This window comes from Somniosus microcephalus, chromosome 3 (genome assembly GCF_052327205.1).
Source record: "Somniosus microcephalus isolate GS21.2 chromosome 3, FLI_Smic_1.0, whole genome shotgun sequence".
Classification (NCBI taxonomy): Eukaryota; Metazoa; Chordata; class Chondrichthyes; order Squaliformes; family Somniosidae; genus Somniosus; species Somniosus microcephalus.
This window is the reverse complement of record NC_140989.1, coordinates 78,150,412-78,168,106: the sequence shown is the minus strand read 5'-3', so window position 1 is coordinate 78,168,106 and position 17,695 is coordinate 78,150,412. Positions and strand designations below refer to the sequence as shown.

The window sequence follows — 17,695 nt, the reverse complement described above, 5'->3', positions numbered from 1 at the left end:
AGGTTTCGCAGTAACCCATAAGTTTTTGCACCCATGGAATTTAACAAAACCAGTGCTTTCCTAGCATCTGGCACTTCATTCGCCCTGCAGTACACCTCAATACGTTCCACATATGTCGCCCAATCTTCGACTTCATTGTCGAACGTAGAGACACTGCCACTCTTCGGCATCCCTGGGTGTGATTTAACTGTCAAAAATGGCGTCTCCCGCGCTCTCCTTTCTTCCCGCGCTCGCCCTTCTCCGCTGCGGCTTCTAAAAATGGCATCTCCCACGCTCTTCCTTCTTCTCCGCGGCTCAATGGCGTCTCCCGCGCTCTCCCTTCTTCTCTCCGCGGACACTGTTCAGCCCTTGAGCCCTGGCTGTGCTCTGCGCATTTTTTTCTGTGCGCCTTTCCCGTTTCCGCCGCTCGGTCCTGAACCCGGCTGCTGCTTTACCCTCTCTCTCTCCGTTTTGTTTTTCCTCGACGCCGCTCGGTTTTCAACCCCCGGCTGCGCCCTGTGCACTTCACCCTCTATCTTACCCCGTCGACGCTGCTCGGCTTTTTCTCTGCCGTCGGTCGGCTCCAGCCGCCGCTGTCCGGGAAGGGTCTGCGCTGTACCTGTCGTCAGTCTGTTGCTGATCGTCGTGGCTGGGGAACCAAGCCCTGCTCTCCACAGCCTCCCCTGCGATGTTCACTCTCTGCCGGACGACTGGGCGGTTGCTCGTGGTCGACGCCCGTGCTTCTGGCCTCGACTTTCTTCCACCGCCCTCCCGGAGCGAATCCTCGAAGGGAAATGCAGAGTTGCAGGTATATTCGAATCGACACTCGTCGCCACTGTTAGATCCGTGATTCTGAGAGTATGATGTTTTTCAATAACTACGCGGATGCTGTAACTTAACAATCAACAGGTGTTTATTGGAGTAGGGTAGTCTCAAGACTGGGGGTACAGAGGCATGCTCAAGGCTTATATACAGGTGTGGTCACTGCCGGTACTACAGTATACAGGAGTTGTAAAAGTAGTTCTCTCTTAAAGGTACATACACTACAGGAGGGTCCTACCTGGCACCACTGCCGACCTAGACAGGAAAATACTGCAAGGGGCAGCAGCATTCAATCAGTACTTGAACCACTTTGTGGATTCCTGTCCTGGCCACTTGCCTGTGGCCAGGTCAAAACAGTTTTCCTCTACGTACAATAATTGCTGCAAATCTAGATGGTGAACTATAAATATCTGCGCTCCAAATTTCAAAATCAGATCTATCCAAATTAAAGCCGAGCGCCTGGTGAACTAGGAGAGAATAAAAAACTGAGTTTAACTGCTCGCCATATGAAAGCGCAGGAGCAGGGAAGACGTACAGGAAGTCGGGGCGGGGAGAAGGAAATTCGGAAATGATGCAAAAAGAGAGTATGTTTGTGTAGACGGTGCGGGTAGGGGGGTTGACAGATCATGTTAGCACAGAAAAACAAAGGGGTCCTGGCTCGCTTTTACACGATAACCGATCCGAAGCGACACAGAAAGGGCTACACGGTTTATAAAGTGACGGCACGGGTGAGTTCATCCTGTGTGCATGGGAAGAGGTTTGTGTGCAGCCGGTGCTCTCAGTGCGGTACGGTCTGTCTGGAGGAAGGTGTTTTCAGCTGCCGTTCGCTGAGAAAACCCGGCGGGGCTCGAGCTTCCCATAAAGAACGAGCTCGGGACAATTGGAACACGGGCCCTGGGAGAGCGTGCACAGTGCAGCCTGGAGGAGAGGGGACAGCAAGCTCAGCCACCGCTCGCAGGCGAGCATGCCATGTTACTGCCTCTTTATTTAAATTTTACCTGTGAAGTTACCAGTAGAAGTTAAGCCATCCATCTATTTATCGTTTCAATAATTGTAGTGAAAGATGCCAAGGATTGGTTGTAAAAATGTAGGTTTATTTAATGTGTGTGTTCAGACAGCTGGTATAAGCACTTGGCGCTGCCCAGCATATTCGTTATTTTGTATTGGTGTTTCCATGTCGCTGTATTTCCGCATTACGTCATTTATAGTTCTTTAACATACTTGTTTAATTTCTACAGCTGGGTTAAGAATTTTATCTATCTGTCTGTAATTATACGAGCTCACCCAGATGAGTTTGTGCTGAAGGGCACCATGTTGTGTGACCGATTTATTTTGAACACAACGTGTGGTTTGCAATTGGTTTTCCTTAATTGATTGTATTTAGCAATCTATTGGATGTATGGCTTATTTCAGATTCAATAGTCTTATTAATTTTTTTTTAATATAGATTGTTTCAAGAAGAAATCCAGAGGAGGTCCAAGAGGTAATGAGATATCAAACATTGACTACAGTGCTGATTTAGATTTTGTAGTTGACAGTATTTTAAGTATCTGATGTAGCTTATTTTTGTTATGGAGTGATTTTGCACAAAACATTAGAAATAACAATTGACTTGGATATATGAGTAAAGTAAAAATATTGTGATCACATTTGGAAGTGGGAATCATGAAGACTCCTGGGGTCTAGGAAATTTTGGCGTTTTGTGTATGCCGCTGGAAGGCGGATAACCGCTGTCTCCTCCAGCTGCACGCACAAAGGGCCATAATTTACTAGACAACAAGAGATTTCACAAGCCCTCCCCAAATTTGGTGCAATAATTTTAGTTTCCTCTCGTCTGTGAAAACCAATTGTTCTGCAAGTACGTGACATTGCCAAAACATCCAATGGATGGCCCCCAAATACATACTTTTGGATCCATATTTCTTCTTGCGTGTAGCCTTTCATATTGCATTTGCTACTGCTTTTCAAAAGGAAGACCACCTAAAGAGAATGTTAAATATGTGTCTCAAGTTTGTATTGTCCATATCAAACCTTCAACATTGCCCTCTCTCAGGTATTTAATTCTTGCCAGCCTACTTGGGTATAACACTGGTGCAATATATTCAGAGGAAATGATCAAATGCTTACATTGTTAGATAACCATGTTGTATTCTACTCAAATTGTGTAAATTCAATTCTCAGGTCATCTTTCTATGTCCTCTGTACCTTTTTATACTATCTCATCCCTGATTTATTGAATATCTGATTTTGCTAAGAAATTAGGGTTTATTTCCATATCTTGTGAAACGTTCCATCCATCTCTGAGAGATTGAAGGGCTGCCTACCTCTTCAAAGAAAACAAGTCAGCATGTTCCTAATTTCCAGTTATTCATAAAATTGATTACAAGAAAGATGAAACTCCTAATACACTTGCTGAAATTAATTATCTCTAATCAACTTGTATATATCCCTACAATCTCAGAGTTAGCCCCCATCCGTTTTTTTTTTAAAGTGGCCAATTTATGATCAATTTGAATATTGGCGTTCTTTTAGAGTGGGACTTCCACTGCTTAGGGCAGATATGCACTCAGCTAGTTCTCGTGATCACAAGCATTGGTGTGAGAAGCATCTCCATTGTGGGACTTCAATCTGGGCCCTGAAGCACAAAGAGTTCTGTATTCTGATGCTATTTCCCTGTCCCAATGAGTTTATCTCATTCCTTGGGAGGTGGTCCCATCTTGCTGAGAAATGTAATTTCTGTGTTCAATAATATAACTTTTTGGATTCCAAGATTTTCCCTGGCTCTGTCTGTCTGTAACTTAAGTCAGCCTTTTATCAGTTTTTCCCTTCCATTAAAAAAATCAGTGGGCCTTAATCATCAGGAAAACTGTGCAAATCTTAATCTGTTGAGGACACCACTAGCATTTCTGCACCAGAAGTAGTAATAAATTAAACGAAAAACTGAAGAGACATTTATTTCATTTGTCCAAGTACCACGTTGCTGGCATCAGAAGTGCTCCTCTATTGGATTGGTGATGTTTTACAATATTTAATATTAAAACATAGTGCCTTGTTGCAGAGCATTGAAATTTGAATACAGTGCACCACAGATCTCGGCTGTACCATTGTGGGAAGTGGGATGAACAGGACAGTCAGTCACTCCAAGGAACTGCAGTACACCTCCAAGTGGTCACTTATAGAGGGGCATTGCCAGAGGGCTAGGAGGAGATTACCTCAACTGTTTACTGTTTTAGGCAGGAATGGGAGGAAAAATAAACTATAGGGTTAGGGGAATAATACCATGTTAGGGAGAGGGAAGTGCTGAATCTTGTGCCTAGGGTTTAGTATTGGAATCCTTACTGTTTCTAATAGTTTCTAACTTGCATTAACAACTTGTTTTCAGAAGCTTAGTGCAACCTGATCAACTTCACAGATTATATCGTGTGTGTGTAAGATCTAAAAATAAGTAGGTGGGTTACTTGTAATAGATTAAATTGCACATGGACAAATGTAGAGTATTGCATGTCAGAAGAAAAAATGTTGTTGTACATATTTCATTAATGGTGTCAAAAACCTAAAGGTGAAGTTAAGAGATTTAGGTATATCGATTGACTCTTCACTTAATGTCTTCAGTCACTGTGGAACTCCAGCCAACAAAGCAAACAGAGTACTGAAAACAGTCGAGTACAAGCAAGTGGAAGTTTTCCTTTAACTGTATAGTGCTTTGACTAAACCACACTTCTAGTAATGTGTCCAGTTCTGGTCACCTAGAAACAAAGGAGAAATTCAAGTCTTGGCAGTAGTGCCATGAAACAGACTCCCAGGATAAACTTAGGGTTCTCAGTTTTGAAAAAAGGTGATTTAGTGGTGATGTTCTAAGTATACACAATAGTAAATATATAGTATAGTAAATATAAATCAAGAAGTTCTTTCAAAGACATCAGCTCATGGAACAGACTTCTAGGTGTGATAGTGGAGGCCAAAGCTTTGTAATTATTCAAAAAAATGCTGGATGCTGTAATAGGTTGGCAGTAGATTCTTTCTGAATGGATGAGTTAGGATGAGCCGAATGGGATAACTCTACTGTTTTATATTTTAAATATAGTGAAGAAATCCTCAAATACATAATTTATTAACCTACAAGTTTTTTTTTCCTGACATTTCTTTGGTGGAGGGAATGTTTAGGTGACAGTCTCCCAGGCTTATGCAATTTTGTAACCAGCAAGCAGGAGATGATGGGAGTGCACAGGGTGCATTGCATGCCGATTTTCTATATCTTCCCTATGAGAAAATGCTGGCTTATGCTTGGGTTTTGCTTCTTAACAGATTTGGCTGAAATCAGAAACCCAGCTTGTAGGGGATGACAGGGAAAACCTGGCCCATTTTGGTTGTACAGACTCCCTGCTCTGGCAGCAGTGTATATATTTTATACATGAAATTTAAGCAACATTCCTGTTTTCAGTTGCAAACATTTAGGTTTAAAATGTTTCATGCAAAAATATTGTCTTTGAGATTCTATAACTATTTATAAGATTGTTTAAAAAGGACTGATGGCCAAGCAACATCTGTAATCTGCCCTAAATCTGAAAACACCATTCAACGCAATTGTCTTTGTAATTGTTTTCAAACTACGGTGCATGAGGGTCATTTAATTTAAAGCTGCATTACTTGCTAGTGTATATCTTGCAATCTAATATATGGAATTGAAAAATTAAATTTATAATACAAACTGTTTTGGAGTTGAATTTATTTCCTTCAATGTTCCTACACCTTATTTACAAATCCTGCTAATTCTGATATTTCCCTTACACTAGGTATTGCAGCTTTAAATCACATAAGTAAGTTGTTACAAGGTGAAGAATGAGATTAACTTCACAGTTTCTGGTTTTTATTTAATGACTATCAAAGAAAAAGTATAGATTTGCATTCATGACCCATGCTTAGCTAATTTGTTAATTAATATAACTCATTTCCTAAAATATGTGGTACAGTTCTTCACCAAGGGACATTTTTGTTACACATGAGGTTTAATGGCTGGGAACAGTAAGTTTGGAAAAGCAAACTGGCTGTTTGCACTGAAGCTGATGTTCGGTTGGCTGTAGTGTTAATTTTTGCAGTGCAGATTTTTGCTTTTAATTTTTATTCTAGTACCACAGAACGGTTGTTTTAAGATCATTGCATCACTAGTTACATAATGCTCCATTCACCGATTTGAGGGAAAAAAATGTTGCCTCAATTTTGCCATTTCTCTCCTGAAGACATGAATTCTTGCTGGAGTGTGGTTCAGTGGGCTCCGCTGGCCACTTTTCATGCATGAGCCTAGGCAATGAGTGCCAACAGGCTATTTGACCTTGGAGAGCATCTCAGCCAAGCCCCTTTCTATGTTCATCTGACCTCCATGTGTGAACTTATTTGCAGGGGTCATTGATAGCCCCCCCCCCCCCCAAAAAAGGAATCCTAGTTGGTTCTTCCCCCTACAGGCCAATTGTAGTTGCTAGCTTGTTTATGATTAACTGACTTGACACAGACCAGGAATTGAACTTGTGAGCAACTGGTCATTATGGCTTTGTACCACATTGTCTGGTACATTTAGCCACTTGGCTATTAGGGCAGCTCCAGAACCTTATATTAAGGTCGTCATTTTTTTTTCTCTCTGTCAATGTAACTACTTTAATTTGCTGTGTTGCAGTGCAAATAGTCATATTGGTTTGCTAATATCTGACTTTTCCCCCCTTGTTTCAGATAGTAGTTTGGAAACGTTACAGTGATTTTAAGAAACTTCACAAAGAGCTCTGGCAGCTTCATAAAACTTTATGCAGGCATCCAGAATTATTTCCACCTTTTGCTAAAGGAAAAGTTTTTGGTAAGGCAGTTATGTTTTATTTCTAACTGTTTGCAAAAATGCAGTGTCAGAATTCCGTTTCTGCTTTTTCTGCAAAATTTGCAGTGATGTCAGCTAGAATGGACATTTCAGTTTATAATCATAGGGAATAAGTTTTGCTGCATTTGCATAAAGTACATTAATTTTGGTTTTCAGATAAATGACTGCATGTGCCTTCGATTTTTTTTTTCAAAATTTGATTTGTGTGCTATGGTACAATAATTAGGTACTGACTAAGGTGGGAGCATGTGGAGTCAGGAGACCAGTAGCAGAATTGTTAGAAAGTTGGTTACAAAACAGAGAGTAGAGGTAGGGGTTAAAGGTAGTTATTCAGACAGGCAGAACATGGGAAGTGTTATTCCACAGGAATTGGTGCTGTTGTTTACCATTTACAGAAACGATTGACTCTGGAATCGGAAGTACAATTTCAAAATTTGCAGATGACACCAAATTGAGTATAGTTAATACTGAGGAAGACTGCAACAAAATACAAGAAGACGTTAATAAACTTGCAGAATGCGTGTGTAAATGGCAAACAAATTTCAATATAGCTAAGTGTGAGGTGGTGCATTTTGGTCGAAAGAATAAGGAGGTCACATAAACCTTAGAAAATAAGAGTTTAAATGGGGTGGAGGAGCAAAGGGATCTAGGGGTACAGATTCGCACGTCATTTAAAAGTAGCAACACAGGTTAACAAGGCCATAAAAATGCAAACAAAGCACTGGGGTTCATTGCTAGAGGAATAGAATCAAAAAGCAGGGAAGTTATGTTAAAGTTATATCGAACCTTGGTTAGACCACCCTTAGAGTACTGTGTACAGTTCTGGTCTCCATATTACAAAAAGGATATAGAGGCACTTCTTTTTTTTTTTAAAAAAAAAAAAAAAAAAAAAAAATTCACAAGGATGATACCAGAACAGAGAGGTTATAACTATCAGGAAAGACTGAACAGGATGGGGCTCTTTTCTTCAGAAAAGAGAAGGCTGAGGGGTGACCCAAGAGAGGTCTTTAAAATTATGAAGGGGTTTGATATGGCAGACATAGAGAAGACGTTTCCACTTATGGGGGAGTTCAGAACTAGAGGTCATAAAGATAAGATAGTCACAAATAAATCCAATAAGGAATTCAGGAGAAACTTCCTTACATAAAGAGTGGTTACAATGTGGAACTTGCTACCACATGGAGTAGTTAAAGCAAGTAGCATAGATGCATTTTAAAGGGAAGCTAGGTAAGTTAATGAGGGAGAAAGAATTAGAAGGATATGCTGATGGGGTTAGATGAAGTGGGTGAGAGGAGGCTTGAGTGGACCATACATACCGGCATAGACCAGTTGGGCCAAATGGCCTATTTCTGTGCTGTAATATATATGTAATTCTATGTAGCATACTAATGGAGTCACAGAAATTTCAGGATTGAATTTGTATCCAGCATTCCTTGCACAGTAAGCTTCTTATCTCGGTTGTGCCATTGAGAGGAGGCATCAAATGAAGGTGAGGCAGATCCCACAGAGAGAGGGAGAAAAAGTAAGAGGATAAGTCACTACAGATCACTCTTGTGCCACTCCTAGTGGGCAGCTGGAGACCGCCTAACAGCATGTTCCATTTGATCGGAGAATGATGCATTGCTTAGGGCAACAAAAAGGTGGAAAGATTTATTTTAAAACCATTCTAAAAGTTTGAATTAAGTTTACAGAGAGGTTGATTCTTGCTGAAATGCAGTGGAAATATCTAAACTTAAGTCTCTTTACATTTGTATTTTCTTTGATGAGCTTTCATTCTTATCAAGGTGAAGTATGAGAGTGCTGGGAAACAGGAGATTTATCACTTTTTACAGCCAGTGTTAATGTAACGTTCAGGCAGGATTGGTGTCTGCAGAGCTCTCCATAAACTCTCTGTACCTTAACTCCAGCTTGAAGAAAAACATTGCTTGTTGCACCAGTGTGATGCCTTTAATTTCTTGCACTAGCCATTCTCTGGTAATTATGGCTTGTTTGGGTTTGCTTATTAGCACAGAATTACAGTAGTTTTGTGTTGTAGCCTGTGCTCACTCAGAACTGGGTTAAGACCGTTCAAACGTAATTCATATGGCAAGTCACCATCAGAGAAGCTGACGTTTTCAACCCAATTGTTTAGTCAGGATTCAGATGATGGGGCTCAGGTGAAAGAACAGCAGTGAAATCCACTGGTTTTCCCCAGTCCCTCAGAAGTAAAAGGAATTCAGCAATACAATGCTTGATTTACTTGAATATTTTTAATATTGGGTCGAACCCTGACTCTGGATTTCAGTTGTATTTATACTATAACTGCAGTATTGGTGTAAAGTGAAACAGCTTCACAGTGATGCTGCAGATATTGTGTAAATGCATACTTACTAGTCTCGCTAGAGATTTTGTCAAAAGGTTTCTAACAGTCCAAATAAATAATATTTTATGGAATTTCCCTATCTACTTTATTTGTAACATCTTGAAAGAAGTTGAGGAAGTTTGCCATGCAGGACCTTCTACTTCCAGATCCATATTGGCAGTTTTTATTACACTATTGCTGTATAGGTAGTCCTCTTCAGTATGGTTATTATCAGTTTCTCTACTCGTGAACTAACAGGTCTGTAGTTTCCTTGGTCTTATTTGTCCCTCTGTTTAAATACTGGTATTCTGTTTGCTTGTTTCTAATCCTGTACAGCCTCTCCAGTAACCAAAGGGGCTTTTTTGACTATAGCTGGTCCTCTCATAGTCTTCTTCATACTAGGATATATATCATTTGGTCCAGGGGATTTATTAATCTAGAGTCTTAGGGGTGGAAAATTGAGTCGCGCCCCCTTTGGGGCGCTAACTTCGCTAGGGTGCTACTTTTAGTGCCCCGGAAAAATTAGCGCCCCTGCAGCCGAAATTGAGTGGTAGTGCCCCAAGAGGGAAGCTGGACGCTACTGGAAGCGCCGCACCTCCCTCTTGGGGCACTGCGAGGGAATATCGTGGCGCTACGTGCTGCGGTATTGCAGGCCTTCCTCCCCTTCTTAAAGGGGAGGGGCCTTGCGCAGTGCGACCAGGGGCCCAGCTGGGCCACCGGGGATCGGAGTGCCAGCAAAAGAGCCCGGCACTCAAGAGAAGTGCTGAGCTCATGGAGCGCAGTCGGCACTCCGCGGGGGGGGGGGGGTGGCGGGTCTGGGACGGCAGCGGAGGCAGGTGCTGGCAGGTGGCCAGCAACAAACATGGCTGCCTGGCACCTCGCCTTTAAATAGTGCCGCCCCAGCTGCAGGTAGGCCCCCCCGACACTGTCGGACATAGCGTCTGGTGGTAAGTCGGGGCGCTAACGAAGATCATGGCCGGGGCGTGAGCAGGGCGCTGCGCACGGTGATGACTTCATTGTTGGCGGCGCAGCGCCGTGGGGAGCTAACGGTTACCGCCGCCGCTAACCTCCTGCTGAATTTTGCAGGAAGCGTTGGCGGTGCCGTGCCCGGGTGCTAGTTGCTTTGCGCCCCGTTAGCGCCCTCTTAGGACATTAATGGGAGACGCAAAGCAACCAAATTTTTCACCCTTAATCTATTAAGTACTGATTTCCAAATCCTGTAGGATGTTTGCTGTTCTAGAGTAATTGGACAGAGAGGCTGTATTTTCTCCTGTAGTAAATATTTATAGAAAATAATCATCAAAATGGTAATGCTGCAATCTCTGTATAGCCTACTGAAAAGTCAACTGCCAGGTTCAAAACTAGATGGCTGGTGACCTTATTATATGGTGAGAATATTTTTATTCTGCTCCTTGCAGCGTGAATATTTGATTTAAATAGTATTGCAATATCAGAAATAATTCCCAAGTGCCAAAATTATTATGGAATTAACTCTTACATGAGATATTTTAAGCATCTGCTTGAATGTATACTACAGTGTAATGAACCATATTTAAATATAACTCCAGTGTCATAACTTACTTTGAAGCAGGGTTTATGCCTTTGTCTAGATCTAGGTAATTTGTTTTTATCCAGGTGCAAACAAGCTGTTTTTGCATAAAGATATGTCACCCCAGTTCTGATTATATATTGGCCCAGAACTTGGTGTCGGGGGCTTGCCGCGCGTGCAAGCCCCCGATCTGCACTCGCCCTGCGCGCTGACATCTGAAGCCCGGGCCTGCTTGCATTTCCTGTGACGGGCCTGGTTCAGATGTCAGCGTGCTGTGCTTACCTGATCCAGCGGCGTAGTTAGTGCGATGTGCCGGCTGGGATCAGGTGAGCACTGTTTAGCCAATCAGGGGAGAGGAAGGTTCATTCATGAGTTTGAGAGTAAGAACTGTCAAACTCATGAAAACTACGGGGGCCCAAAACACACTTTAAACTTTAAATAAAAATTTAAAAAACATCCCAATCATTAAATTAAGTATAAATAAGTTTAAAAAAATAATTTAAACAATAATATTTTTTGAAAAAAATAAATTTTTAATAAAAAGGGTCTAAAACTAAACTTACCTTATTGTAGATTCTTTAAAATAATAAACCTGTGGAAATTTGTTTTCTAAATTACACTAAAACACCACTTACCTGTAAAAATAAATACTTACGTGTGCTTTTTACAAGCGTAAAGACCGGAGGCCTTTAGACATGCGCAAATCCCCCAAAACACAGGAAATCCAAGACTCACGCGCTGCCCCCTGCAGCGCACGCGCTAGCCTCTTCAACTCTTGGGTTAGAGGAGAGGAAATGCCGGTTTTCAGCGCATGCGCTGTGCATGCTGAAAACCGGCATTTCCTCCGGCCAGACGCGTGAGTACCCCTTCCGTACTCGCGCGTTTGGGGAGGAATTACTGCCCCATTATGTGTGTGTTTTTCTCTGGTCGTTAATGTCACTAATTTTCATCTTTTGCCAGATCACCTTCCATTTCTTCAGGTTCATACTGGTTTGTTTGTACCAATCATACAAGCTTTTCTTTTCGCGAAGGAATCTGATGGTAATCCACACCCTTCATTGTTGAACCATACTAGCAAAGATTCTGAGAATCACCACACGAGGCTGTAGGTTAAATTTGGCTCTTTTTGTGAGAAGCCACATTGGACTCAAAGGACAACATTCCACAGGAACCTCATTTTGAGACTTCCATTGTTTTTCCAAATCATGAAATTCTTAAATTGGTAACCTACTGATCCCAGTAATGTAGGCCTGTACATGAGTAGTACAATTTAAAGGGTTGGAAAAGGTGCTTAATTACACTGCTATTTTGTACAATTGTTTGAAGTTCCACTTGTGGGAGAGAATCTTATTACTAGTGATGTTTACTACAATTTAAGTTTCAAAATGGTAGGATCTTTTTGAAAGGTACCAGAAGAGTAACGGATCATGTATAAATTTCCTGGCATTAGAGGCTAAAGTCAAGTTGATCATTAAGCATTTTCTTAAACCAGTTTGATGAACCTCCCTTGCCAGTGTCAGCTTTGGCTCAGTGGTAGCACTCTCGCTTCTAAGTCAAATGCTCATGGTTTCAAGCCTCACTCCAGAGACTTAAGTACATAATGTAGGCTGACATTTGAATGCTGCACTGTTGGAGATGCCATCTTTCAGATGAGACGTTCAGCCTCTCGGGTGGATGTACAAGATCCCATAACACTATTTGAAGATGAGCAGGGATGTTCTCTCGGTGTCCTGGCCAGCATTTATCCCTCAATCAGCATCACTGTTGGGGTTGCTGTTGTTTATAACTTATCTGGTCATTTATCTTGCTGTTTGTGGGACCTTACTACATGTTACCCTACATTACAACAGTGACTATATTTCAAAAGTATTTCATTGTCTTTGAAGCACTTTGGGATGTCCTGAGTTGTGAAATATATGTTATATAAATAAATAAAAACAGAAAATGCTGGAAGTACTTAGCTTGTCAGGCAGCATCTGTGGCAAGAGAAACAGAGTTAACATTTCAGAACTGTACTGATGAAGGGTCATCGACCTGAAACGTTAGCTCTGTTTCTCTCTCCACAGATGCTGTCTGACAAGCTGAGTACTTCCAGCATTTTCTGTTTTTATTTCAGACTTCCAGCATCCAGAGTATTTTGCTTTTATATATAAATAAATGTTCTTTTTTAAAATGGAAATTAAAGTAGAAAACAGACTAGACATATTGGCACCTAAGAGTGTTTGAGCCCTGGCACCTGATGAGGTGAAAAAGACTCTGGAACATCACTGAATTGATTACTAGGTGATATTTTTTTTTCACACCTAGACAAAAACACTTGTATAAAGAGTTTAACACATTGACTGACAAAAAGGGTTTCGCACAACGCTTAAATGAATCATTCCAGACTTTTGCAATTCATTTAAACGTTTCATTCAGTTAAGTTATTCATTTAACCAGGACAGTGGAAAAGATAGAAAAGGGATTTGTGCATAAATATATTCTTTTAAACGCTTTATTCTTACATCAATTATTCATTTAAATGGACTTGAGATATATATACATGACTATATATGTGAAATTACGCCCCCCCCCCCCTCCCAGCACCACATAGAGGAGGAACTTGGTATCATGGGCTGCCAGTGGCAGGAAGAGTTGGAGAGGAAAATATTGACGGGCAGGTGGGACAGAGGTTTGTGCATAGATGAAATACTTATGGTTTCTGAGGCTTCAGCTGACAAATGTGTCCTCAGCCTACTGTGACTTTGTGAATGGTAGCATAGTGCTTATGTTACTGGACTAGTAATCTGGAGGCCTGGACTAATAATGGCCAGAGACATAGGGCTGGATTTTACCAATCTTGGTGTGATTTTACCAATCTTGGTGTGTCCATGGCAGGTGACGTCCTGACCCCGCTGCTGGCTCCAGCCCGCTGTCTAAAATGATTTTCCCCTGATTGGGCTTGTTAAGCCCGCCCAGCGCTTTTGTTGGCCAATTGAAGGAAGTGGGTCTGATGATGTAATTCGATAACGCGTCATCAGCCGGTTTCCTTAAAGGGACCATGCGCAAATTTACTTTGACAGTTGTGCTGTCAGTGTTCTACAGCATTGAGGTGCTGTAAACACTGACGAGCACTGCAGAGGTGCACGGCTGCACCCAGGCTCTCCCATGACTCCCTCCATATGTTTATGGAGGGAGTCACAGTCCACAGGGAGGTTCTCTTCCCTTCCAATGGGTGGAAGAGACCTCCCCAGGAGATTAACGCAGCTTGGTTGCACATTGCACAGGAGGACAGAAATAGGGATGTCATCAGGAGGACCAGGCTGTAGTGGTGCAACCCATTCGACGATCTCAGTAGATCACGAAATGTTAGTACAAAGCCACACCCAACCTCATCCTGCTGTGCCACGCATCACATCCCCATCACTCTGCCTTCCCTACCCTACTCCTGCACAACCTTACTCTCACCAACTTACCTTGCACCTTCACCCATTCCTCTCTATCTACATTATCACTTCCTCATCTCACTAGCCACCCCTCACACTCACCTTCATCCTAGTCCAATCATACCAATTAGCAACACACAAGGGTAGGCACTTGTGTGTTTTAGCCAATGTTCATGTAAAGTTTCTGTTAAATGTGTTGTCAAACATTGAAATCTTTATTTTCAACACTTTGCGTTCTTGGACAGATTTATGTGCACTTTTGGAAGTGGCTTAGTGAGTTGCAGTGAATGGTGAGACATAATGGTAGCCCCCCACCCCCCCCCCCCCCGCAATGGTGATGCGTGTGAAAGGAATGGCTTGGGCATTGTAGGGATGCGTTATGTTGTTGGTGTGGGGTGGTGCCAACCTGGCACATAATGAGGCAACCAGGGTGTGCAGCATCAAGTGAAGCAAATCTGGCCATGGTGAGGCCATCCCTGGCCTCCCGGGTAGCAATGTGGTTGGGTGCTGATGTCCTGTGTAGCATCGGTTGATTGCGGAGAAGGTTGGTGGTGCTGCTGGTGTGCCTGGTGCTGCTGATGTTGGGGTTGATCGTGGTGGGATTCTGAGGACCAAGGTGAGATAGTTTCAAGGTCACCGAAGCTGATGGAATAGATGGCAGGTGAACTTGCGATGACCGAAGCGATCTGCCAGTGGTGAGAGAGGTTGTTCCAATGAGGTGACACTGGATAGAGAGTTTACTCCAAATATTTGCAACCTGCATAAAAGCGCAATCGGTCTTCCAAATGCAGTAAGCAACAGCTTGGTGAGATGGGAGCTTTTATAGCACATTTGCAGCTGCCAAGAAATGAGATGGTCATACAACTCCTGACCTGCTTACCTGATGTGATCCCTGAGCAACGTGGACCACCTTGTAAAATGTAAAGGTGAACTCAAAATACTTCTTAATGGGCTGTTAACAAATTTGAATTTGAATTGCCTCCCCCACCGCTGCGTGTGGGTCTGTTCAGTGCTGACAGACCCGACATCTGGGAAAGGTGCGTGGCAGCGGGGTCCCAACTTGCTGTCGTTTTTTTCCCCCACCCGACCCACCTCCGAGCGCGCCTGCTGACGCCGCCGGCCCCCCCACCCCCCTCCCTGAAAAATTACCCCCACGAGTTCAAATCCCATCACGGGAATTTAAATTCAGTTAATTAAATAAATCTGGAATAAAAAGCTAGTATCAGTAATGGTGACCATGTAACTATTGGATTGTCGTAAAAACCCATCTGTTTCACTTAAGAACATAAGAAATAGGAGCAGGAGTAGGTCATTCAATGGGAGGAGGAGTAGGTCATTCGGCCCCTCGAGCCTGCTCTGCCAGTCAATAAGATCATGGCTGATCTTCTACCTCAACTCCACTTTCCTGCACTATCCCCATATCCCTTAATTCTCTTAATATTCAAAAATCTATCGATCTCTGTCTTGAATATACTCAACAACTGAGCCTCCACAGCCCTCTGGGGTAGAGAATTCCAAAGATTCACCACCCTCTGAGTGAAGAAATTTCTCCTCATCTCAGTCCTAAATGGCCGACCCCTTATTCTGAGACTGTGACCCCTGGTTCTAGACTCCCCAGCCAGGGGAAACCTACTCCCTGCATCTACCCTGTCAAGCCCTGTAAGAATGTTCTCTGTTTCAATGAAATCATCTGTCATTCTTCTAAACTTTAGAGAATATAGGCCTAGTCTACTCAATCTTCCTTACCCAGTCTGACCTCTATGTGACCCACAGCAATGTGATTGACTATTAACTGCTCTCTGAAATGGTCTAGCACGCCACTCAGTTGTACCAAACCGCTACGCCCAAGTATAATAAGAATAAACATCACATGGACTGCAGCAGTTCAATAAGGTGGCTCACCACCACCTCGAGAGCAATTTGGAATGTGTAATAAATGCTGGTCTTGCCAGCGACGCCCACATCCCGTGAATTAAAAAAAAACTTTACTCAAGTCCTTCCCCCCATCCTCCTTTTCTTATTAGAGGTCTTCAAAATTTTCAGGGATATGGAGAAATTGGATCCAGTAAAGCTCCCCTGTTGGGCATAGGATTCAAGGACTATTGGACATAGCTTAAAGTTAAGGATGTCAAAAGAAAATAAGAAATTTAGACACTTTTTCAATAATGATGGTAGAAATGTAGATTACTAGTGCGGTGATAAACAGAAAGCCATGGAGGTTTTGAAAAGACTGGATGAATTTTTGTTGGTAAATACAATTCGGGGCTATTCGTTTTAGAATCACCAGTAAGGAGGTTTGGAAGTGTGGCCCTATGGACCAATTGTCTTCTGCTCACATTATTATGTTACACTGTTACTATGTATATTCGCTTTGGACTCGCACATGCAGAATGACAACAAGGGGGATATCGGAGGATGCCTGGTATCTGTGGCACTACGTGTTAGCAAGGAGTCAGTGTGTTCACAAGAGGAAAGAGAGGAATAAACGTTGGTAGAATAAGAACAAAAAGTGGTCTGTTCCTTTCTATTTTTGTGTCTTGGTGGCTTTATTCTACTTGTGCCTTTTTTATATTCCTGGTTTTGCCTTGTGGTTTTTAGGCTTTTATCTCCTTGTTCCTGTCTCTGCTCTGATAGCTCTACCTCTGGGTCTGTCCTGTGATTGTTTTCTTTTCTTTTTATGCAGCTCTTTGTCTTCAGGATAAAAGGAGTGGACCGCTCAATGTCCGCATCAAGGCATCTTTATATTGTTGCTACTAACACATGGCAAACATCAGACTTGCTGATTATTTGTACTTGCATAAAATTTTAATAAAAATTCTCAATACGTGATGCTACTATTTTCCCTTTTTCAGACTAACAGGATCAAGTGGGAGATGGCTTGTTGAGCAAAATTCATGATTGAGAGTTTGGCGTTACTTGAGAGTTTGGTTGTCATTTCTTTGCTGGTAATCTGCCATAGGGCATTAGTCTCTTTCTGGCACTGTAATTACTGGTGGCCAGTGCCTTATTCAATCAGGACTAGCCGTTAGCTAAATATATCCAGCAAGTCCCCAATGTATGACCTTTTTTTATATTTTTGTTTGTTGCAGCTCTCACAAATGAGTTAATTTGTTGCTGAGACACAATAAATGTAAAATGTGTAATCAAACATGACTTCACTGTAATTACAGACCAGATCACTGAGAAGGTGGGATTGCTTTAGTTGCAGGTGGGATTCAAGGCTACAGGCATACGTATAGATAGAGATAATCAAATGCTCCACAGGACAGTGTGCAAAAAGGGAAGGCGGTTGGGGTTGAATAGTGCAGATGTTGATTTATACTCTGGAGCATTACTTGATTATCCTTTGGGAATTGGTGAGTTTTTAAAAAAAAACCTTTTCCTCAAGAGGTAAATAAGTGGGTTGAATCTATGATAGTTTAGATGGGGCTACAGTAGGTTATGTTTTTGTGTTACTGAACTGGTAATCCAGAGGCCTGGACTAATAATCCACAAAACAGGAGTTCAAATTCTGTTGAATGTGAGCATTTGACAAATCTGGAAATAATCTCAATAAAAGTGACCATGAAGCTGTCAGATTGTCGTAAAAATCGAACTAGTCCACTAATGTCCTTCAGGGAAGGAAATCTGTTGTCCTTACCTGGTCTGGTGTATATGTTGAACTTAACTGCTCTCTGAAGTGTCCTAGAAAACCACTGTTATCGGGATGGGCAATACAT

The 17,695-nt window shown here is 42.2% G+C and overlaps 1 protein-coding gene across 5 annotated transcripts in view; it reads left to right on the top strand.

The window, feature by feature from the left end:
* Positions 1-1,171: 1,171 nt before the first annotated feature.
* rps6kc1 (ribosomal protein S6 kinase B1) overlaps positions 1,172-17,695 on the top strand; it is a 174,146-nt gene continuing 157,622 nt past the window's right edge. For 2 of the 5 annotated variants that reach the window (XM_085981219.1, XM_085981222.1), the window contains exons 1-3: positions 1,172-1,529; positions 2,249-2,284; positions 6,523-6,643. In XM_085981219.1, the coding sequence (XP_085837345.1) occupies positions 1,428-1,529; positions 2,249-2,284; positions 6,523-6,643 (259 nt within the window). In that variant the 5' untranslated portion in view covers positions 1,172-1,427. Of the gene's footprint in view, positions 1,530-1,786; positions 1,889-2,248; positions 2,285-6,522; positions 6,644-17,695 lie in introns of those variants that run through there. The other 3 variants (XM_085981217.1, XM_085981212.1, XM_085981214.1) reach the window with 3 other exon arrangements.